General features: G+C 27.8%; 1 protein-coding gene across 1 annotated transcript; it reads right to left on the reverse strand.

The window, feature by feature from the left end:
• Positions 1–1898: 1898 nt before the first annotated feature.
• Positions 1899–7852, reverse strand: LOC147909758 (uncharacterized). Its single transcript, XM_087406604.1, has 10 exons — positions 7341–7852; positions 6857–7180; positions 6167–6340; positions 5679–6002; positions 4997–5167; positions 4509–4832; positions 3826–3996; positions 3338–3661; positions 2642–2815; positions 1899–2475 (listed from the first exon to the last, which is right to left on the reverse strand). The coding sequence occupies exons 1-10, from the start codon at positions 7478–7480 to the stop codon at positions 2460–2462; spliced, it is 2142 nt and encodes a 713-aa protein (XP_087262730.1). The 5' UTR covers positions 7481–7852; the 3' UTR covers positions 1899–2459.
• Positions 7853–9038: the final 1186 nt, after the last annotated feature.

Consider the following 9038-nt stretch of genomic DNA (forward strand, 5'->3'; position numbering starts at 1 on the left):
TTCAGTCCAATTTAATTCATTTTCGTTTACTGGGATACACACTAATATCTCACACGTATGATACTCGCAGTTGCACGTTTATGTTAAATTTCGTAATAAATTTGTCGTGATGACGTGTCTAAGTCTAATACCAAGAACTCGACATTATTTGTTTATGTCAAACTCTTTGTCTGGACCACAATTTCGTAAGTATAGATTGCAAAGCTTTTATATCAACCAAATATTGTTACGATATTGTCAGTTTTAATGTCATATTAGACTAAGAAATGATAAAAAAGATATGAATTTAAACAATTTCATTTCATTTTTGAAATAAACTACGCCTCACAAAGTCGTATTAATGCATATATTTTAATTATGAAAAATTATTTATAAATTTATAAACGAGAAAAATGTAATTGTTATAGAAAAAATTATGGCGTTTGGTCGGTAATACAAATGACTTTAAGATTCTCTTAAGATCCAATTAAAATAAAATCATTCAAGACATTTATGTCCATTGGTTACGTTTTCAAAAAATAATTCCTGAAATCTACATACTCTCAAAAAAGCTGTACAAAAATCTATATAAAAATACTAAAATTTTTGCAAAAGTTCTTTCTTCTACTTCGCAGTTTCCCATAAATTTCTTGGTAAAATTACGTAGGCCTATAACAATCATTCTATATATTTCTAAATTTATTTAAGTACAGTTTCACAACAGTCTAAGTATAAGGATACGTCAGAATTAGAATATTTTCGTATATTTTCTTAGTCTTTCAGTGAAACTCATAATTTAACAAACTACACATTAAACTAAAAATACTATTAATCAATCTTATAACAAAGGGTGCGATTTTTCTTATTGGCTGCTTTCAGAAACATCCAAATATCCTCATGTATCACTTTGTTCTCGTTTAACACATAAGGATAACAACAATGTTTAATAGGGTTAACAACAAAGATAAAAAAATGATACACGCGGTAAAATTATTAATCTTTGGTATACAAGGAGTATATTTAATTATGAATTCGTTTCAAGTGTCCTTTTAAATTTAGGTGCACATATGCACCTAATTGTTGATTTACATTATTTGCACGTTGTCTCTGTGTCACTATTTACTGTAAAATAGTCCTAAACCCAATGAAATTTAACTTCCTTTTTCTCTCCTTTATTATATTATCTGGATGTGCATCTATCAAAAGCTTCTAACGTATTTAAGTGAGTAATAAGAACACATAATGAATTTCTCATTACATTGACTGCATGTTGCTTTATTACATCTTGTTAATTTGGTGTAATATCCGCGTATTCAGCGAATGAGATCAAATTATTTGATGATTCCTTGAAAAAATAATTTTTGATTGTCTACTAAATCTTATTATAAAGACAATTGAAACTATAAAAAGATGTTCCATATAAGACATAAAATATATTTGTATAGAAAATTTCATTAAATTCAAAAGATATATTTACATGTATTATAATGAATGCAATGCAATTATAATTATTCGTTAAGTGCTCCTATTTCTTCCGTACATTCATGCAAATTTATTAAAATTTGTTCAATTAGATAAAGCTTTTTGACGTTTTGATTCTATCAAAGTTATACCCTATTGTTTTCATCCATATCACTATCTGAACAGCTCTCATTAATTATTACACTATCAGAATATTGAAGGGATGTCCTACATTGATATAAGGATTTTTAAAAAATGATTAAAAATGAGGTAGAGATATTATTCTCAATTATGCACATTAATTCTACTACATGAAAGTATTAAAAATCGTCATTTTTTAGAATCTCATTATTCGACTATTTTTATTGTAAATCAGGATTGTAATAATCAAGTAAATTCAAATATATTACAAATCTGACCATTCTTTGATAAAAAGTACTACTATCTAATGTTGCTGGTACTTTTTACCTCCATGGTATTAGTAAATTTGAAATTTCCGAAATGGATTTTGTACTCAATAAAACTGCAGAATACAAGAGCGATTTGCGTGGAAAGCAAGTTAAATACATTTTTTAATGTATGATTACGCTGGTCTCTGTTATGTTCATGTACTTAGTCAATAGATTACTTTACTACAATCGATTTTACATATTTCACAGTTTTTATAATATTTCTAACATATGTACATGGAGTATACTTACTTCTGTTTTCTTAAGTGATTTAAAAGTAAGATAATGTGCCTTTTATTATATCTAACTGTTATTTTACAATGTTTGCATATTGTCTCTATTGAATTTGCGATAAAGTGATCCCAAATCTAATAGGATCTAACTTCTTTCTTCTCTTTTTCGGTTGATTTGTATGAGTGATCGTAAACCAAATGCTTTAGTAAATAAAATATCCACCGTGAGAGTTGTAACTAATAATGAATCATTTAAGATATTGATTGCATGAGGCCTCATCATAATTACTTTCCATTAATTTTGTATAATGTTCACGTATCCAGCGACGAACTGGGATCAAATTGCTGCATCCCTGAAAAAATAATTTCTGACTCACCATACATATTACAAAAATTAATGAAACAATAAACGAATGTTTCTTGTAGTAGATAGATTATATTTTTCCATAAAAAGTTTAAATTTTAATTTATAAAATTTATTTATATGAATTGCAACTAATGCAAAGCAATTATAGTTACTCATTAAGTGTTCCTGTTTCTTCCGTACATTCCTGTAATGGATAATTAGATAAGTTTGATGAGTTAGATGGACCTTCTTGAAGTTTTTCTTTTTTTAGAGATATATCCCTGTTTGCATCGCTTTGTAAACTGCTTTCGTTATTTATTGCGCTATCTGGACTTGGACCAAATATCCTACATTTATATAAGGAATCATTTAAAAAGCGGTAACAATGAAATAGAAGTATCATTTTCAATTATGTTTTTTACTCTACTATGGTTAAAGTATCAGTTTTAAGAATCTTACTATCCAAACATTTTGAAGCTGTAGAGAATGTACCATTCAACTAGCTTCACTTCTAATCTATTAATCTAATCATTCCAAGGAAAAAATTAAATGGGCGAATATTACTAGTTTTCTTATTATATCGAATATTACTTAGTTTTTGATTTTTACGTGGTGATTGTAAATTTAAATTCGGGGATACATTTTATACTCAATAAAACTAAAAAATATAAGTATATGTACGAATGATACAAATTTGTACGACTTTATATCGTATTTGCTGACACACATGTATGACATACATTTTTCCATTAATTGTCTACCTTAGTATCCGTTACATTTTCTTTAGTTAATATTACTAATTTTATTTCAATCAATTTTATATTCTTCTGTACGTTTATCAATGGTTTGTATAGTTGAAGTACACTTACTTGTGAATGTGACTTAAGTGTTGTCTTAATTGAGATACGTCTTTGCATTTAATAATTTTTTTACATATATTGCATGTTGCCCTTACATCGTCTTTTAAAGTAAAATAGTCCCAAGCCCAATGGAATTTCACTTCTTTCTTCTCTTCTTCTGTTAATTTGTCCGGATGTATTGCTCTCAAATGTAAATGTAAAATTTGTAAGTGCCTAATATGTATAATATATTTATCATTACAATGGTTGCATGTTGCTTCATTAATATTCGTTAATTTTGTGTAATGTCCACGTATCCAGCGACGAACTGGGATTACATTGTCTGCTGCATCCCTGAAAAAATAATTTTTGATTTGCTATACATATTACGAAAGTGATTAATGAAACAATAAATGAATGTTTCTCGTAGTAGATAGATTATATTTACATAGAAAGTTTAAAGTTTAAATAAAATCTATTTATATGAATTACAACTAATGTAAAGCAATTATAGTTACTCATTAAGTGTTCCTGTTTCTTCTATACATTCCTTTAATTGATTAGATAAGTTTGATGAGTTAGATGGATCTTCTAGATGTTTTTCTTTTTTTAGAGATATATCCATGTTTGCATCGCTTTGTAAATTGCTTTCGTTATTTATTGCGCTATCTGGACTTGGACCAAATATCCTACATTTACGTAAGGAATCATTTAAAAAGCGGTAAAAATGCAATAGAAGTATTGTTTTTAATTATGTCCACTATGGTTAAAGTATCAGTTTTAAGAATCATACTATCCAAACATTTTGAAGCTGTAAAGAATGTATTATTCAACTAGATTCACATCTAATCTATTAATCTAATCATTCCCAAGAAAAATTTAAAAGGTCGAATATTACTAGTTTTCTTATTATATCGAATATTACTTAGTTTTTGATTTTTACGTGGTGATTGTAAATTTAAATTCCGGGATATATTTTATAATCAATAAAACTATAAAATATAAGTATATGTACGAATGATACAAATTTGTACCTCTTTATATCGTATTTGCTGACACACATGTATGATACATTTTCCCATTAATTGTCTATCTTATTCTGGGTTACATTTTCTTTAGGTAATATTACTAATTTTATTTCAATCAATTTTATATTCTTCTGTACGTTTATCAATGGTTTGTATAGTTGAAGTACACTTACTTGTGAATGTGACTTAAGTGTTGTCTTAATTGAGATACGTCTTTGCATTTAATAATTTTTTTACATATATTGCATGTTGCCCTTACATCGTCTTTTAAAGTAAAATAGTCCCAAGCCCAATGGAATTTCACTTCTTTCTTCTCTTCTTCTGTTAATTTGTCCGGATGTATTGCTCTCAAATGTAAATGTAAAATTTGTAAGTGCCTAATATGTATAATATATTTATCATTACAATGGTTGCATGTTGCTTCATTAATATTCGTTAATTTTGTGTAATGTCCACGTATCCAGCGACGAACTGGGATTACATTGTCTGCTGCATCCCTGAAAAAATAATTTTTGATTTGCTATACATATTACGAAAGTGATTAATGAAACAATAAATGAATGTTTCTCGTAGTAGATAGATTATATTTACATAGAAAGTTTAAAGTTTAAATAAAATCTATTTATATGAATTACAACTAATGTAAAGCAATTATAGTTACTCATTAAGTGTTCCTGTTTCTTCTATACATTCCTTTAATTGATTAGATAAGTTTGATGAGTTAGATGGATCTTCTAGATGTTTTTCTTTTTTTAGAGATATATCCATGTTTGCATCGCTTTGTAAATTGCTTTCGTTATTTATTGCGCTATCTGGACTTGGACCAAATATCCTACATTTACGTAAGGAATCATTTAAAAAGCGGTAAAAATGCAATAGAAGTATTGTTTTTAATTATGTCCACTATGGTTAAAGTATCAGTTTTAAGAATCTTACTATCCAAACATTTTGAAGCTGTAAAGAATGTATTATTCAACTAGATTCACATCTAATCTATTAACCTAATCATTCCCACGAAAAATTTAAAAGGTCGAATATTACTAGTTTTCTTATTATATCGAATATTACTTAGTTTTTGATTTTTACGTGGTGATTGTAAATTTAAATTCCGGGATATATTTTATAATCAATAAAACTATAAAATATAAGTATATGTACGAATGATACAAATTTGTACCTCTTTATATCGTATTTGCTGACACACATGTATGATACATTTTCCCATTAATTGTCTATCTTATTCTGGGTTACATTTTCTTTAGGTAATATTACTAATTTTATTTCAATCAATTTTATATTCTTTTGTACGTTTATCAATGATTTTATAGTTGGAGTACACTTACTTGTGAACTTTTCTTAAGTGTTGTTTTAAAGTAGATACGTTTTTGCAATAATAAATAATTTTTTTACATATATTGCATGTTGCCCTTACATCGTCTTTTAAAGTATAATAGTCCCAAGCCCAATGGAATTTCACTTCTTTCTTCTCTTCTTCTGTTAATTTGTCTGAATGTGCCTTTACCAAATGCTTATGTAAAGACTCTAACCTTGTACTTATAATGAATTTATTACTACAATGGTTGCATGTTGCTTCATTAATGTTCGTTAATTTTGTGTAATGTTCACGTATCCAGCGACGAACTGGGATTACATTGTCTGATGCATCCCTGAAAAAATAATTTCTGCTTGGCTATACATATTACGAAAGTGATTAATGCAACAATAAATGAATGTTTCTCGTAGTAGATAGAATATATTTGCATAGAAAGTTTAAAGTTTAAATAAAATCTATTTATATGAATTGCTACTAATGTAAAGCAATTATAGTTACTCATTAAGTGTTCCTGTTTCTTCTATACATTCCTGTAATTGATAATTAGATAAGTTTGATGAATTAGATGGACCTTCTAGACGTTTTTCTGTTTTTAGAGATATATCCCTGTTTGCATCGTTTTGTAAACTGCCTTCGTTATTTATTGCGCTATCTGAACTTGGACCAAATATCCTACATTTATATAAGGAATCATTTAAAAAGCGGCAAAATGAAATAGAAGTATCATTTTCAATTATGTTTTTTACCCCACTATGGTTAAAGTATCAGTTTTAAGAATTTTACTATCCAAACATTTTGATGTTATAGAGAATGTACCATTCAATTAGATTCACATCTAATCTATTAATCTAATCATTTCCAGGAAAAATTTAAATGAGCGAATATTAGTTTTTTTATTATGTCGAATATTACTTAGTTTTTGTTTTTATGCGTGGTGATTGTAAATTTAAATTCGGGGATATATTTTATAATCAATATACTATGAAATATAAGTATATGTACGAATGATACAAATTTGTAGGTCTTTATATCGTATTTGCTGACACACATGTATGATACATTTTTCCATTAATTGTCTACCTTAGTCTCCGTTACATTTTATTTAGTTAATATTACTAATTTTATTTCAATCAATTTTATATTCTTCTGTACATTTATCAATGGTTTATATAGTTGGAATACACTTACTTGTGAACATTTTTTAAGTGTCGTGTTAAATGAGATACGTTTTTGCTACTAATAATTTTTTTACATATATTGCATGTTGCCCTTATATCGCCTTTTAAAGTAAAATAGTCCCAAACCCAATGGAATTTCACTTCTTTCTTCTCTTCTTCTGTTAATTTGTCCGGATGTATTACTGTCAAATGGAAATGTAAAATATTTAAGTGCCTAATATCTATAATATATTTATCATTACAATGGTTGCATGTTACTTCATTAAAGTTCGTTAATTTTGTGTAATGTCCACGTATCCAGCGACGAACTGGAATTACATTGTCTGCTGCATCCCTGAAAAAATAATTTTTGATTGGCTATACATATTACAAATGTGATTAATGAAGCAATAAATGAATGTTTCTCGTAGTAGATTATATTTGCATAGAAAGTTTAAAGTTTAAATAAAATCTATTTATATGAATTGTTACTAATGCAAAGCAATTATAGTTACTCATTATGCGTTTCTGTTTCTTCTGCATGTTCGTGCAATTTATAATCAGATAAATTTAATGATCCAGATGGACCTTGATGTCTTTCTTTTCTTAGATTTGTATCCCTGTTTAAATTATCTCCTACTTCTCGTTCTGCCATTATAACCGCTCCGTACGGACATTAGTAACTAATCAGAGATGGCACAGAAATGATGCTAAAAAGCGTTCACAGAAATTGTTCGTAAAAGGTTACAGAGGTATGTATACATGATTCCTTGCCGGAACGTATTCATATACATAAATATTGATGTTTATAAATTTCGAATCTATTTATCACGCGTGCTTGCGTGCGTGCTTGCTAGTATGTAATTCTATTTTGTCTTAAAATCGCATAATTTATGTACTCCTCAAAATTCATAATTTTAAATCAACGCCCCAATTCTTATTAGATCATAAAGAGAAATTTTTAGAGAAATATAATAGAGTCATGCCTTTGAAACCAAAACCCACTCAATGAATATTATAAGGATTAAAATTGAGAAAAGCATGTAATAATTCTTAAAAAATATTATTGTCAGTGGGAATAAATACGAATAGTTTTATTATAAAATCATTGTGTAAAACATTTCTTGACATCTTGAAGAATGCTTGAGATTTAAAGAAAAAACCCGTTAAAATATTATCTAAAACAAATATCTGCGTTATGATTTTACATAGTAAATGAAAATATTTCCTTAATTTAAAACTCGAAAAGCTAGCTTGATGTTCCCGACCGCCTTAAAAAATGGTAAATCCGAAAAATTCAGACGTTTGGTCAACCTACTTGAAGTATTATACAATATTTTGCACACAATTGAAAACGATCCACTGATATCGCTTGTAACTATAAAGCCTGTAGACACCCGTCTGCTGTGATTGGTCATCGTCGTTCTTAAAAATATTTAAACGGAAAAGTATATAAATGAAAAATACTTTCTCAAATAACGGTAATTATAACGAATTATTACTTTAATAAATCATTAATTAATGACTTATTACGTTTTCTATGTGGTCACGATTAATTGTAACTTGTTACTTTCAAATAATAACTTTCCATTTCTTGATTTTACACCTTAAAGTCGATTTCCCACCGCATCTAATAATTTCTAAAGGAACCTGTTTCGTATGGAAAAATAAATTTTAAATTGCTTTGTTTTTTTAGAAATATTGTAGTTTTTATGATTCCGGACAAGTGTTCCTTTTGCCACATTTATATAAAATCAATACATAAAAAGATATGAATATTTGAAGTTACAGAACCTGAATGTCTCCTTTAGATTAACTTTTGCTTCCTTTTGTGTGAGTATATTTTGTTACATGTATAATTTGAATTCAATTGTCAATTGTGCCCTTACTAACTATAGCTAGAAGTGAATCAATTCAGCCATTATATTGAAATCCGATAATCTCGGTTCGAAACAATTCTAGGCTCGCGCAAAGATACATCCTGATCTTGTCATGTATATTTACGCAAGCCGGTTTAATTGTTTCAGGCTTAGAATATCCAATCTCAAACGGTTGAACTGATCAAATTAAATGATATGATATAAATTAGCCTCGAAATTAGGTTAGAATTGACAGTTTGGGTTTAAATTGGCTGCGTTCAGCAAAAAAGGCAGCTTCGTAAGATTTTTACTATATTGTTGTAAGATTTTTTAATTTGATTGATTTATACACTA

This window comes from Acromyrmex echinatior, chromosome 5 (genome assembly GCF_024713525.1).
Source record: "Acromyrmex echinatior isolate Ae372 chromosome 5, ASM2471352v2, whole genome shotgun sequence".
Classification (NCBI taxonomy): Eukaryota; Metazoa; Arthropoda; class Insecta; order Hymenoptera; family Formicidae; genus Acromyrmex; species Acromyrmex echinatior.

Coding starts and splice junctions, on each gene's coding strand:
- LOC147909758 (XM_087406604.1), bottom strand. CDS start 7,480: ATGGCAGAACGAGAAGTAGGAGATAATTTAAACAGGGATACAAATCTA. Junction 7,181..7,340: donor GAAACAGAAACGCATAATGA/GTAACTATAATT, acceptor TTATTTTTTCAG/GGATGCAGCAGACAATGTAA. Junction 4,833..4,996: donor GAAACAGGAACACTTAATGA/GTAACTATAATT, acceptor TTATTTTTTCAG/GGATGCAGCAGACAATGTAA.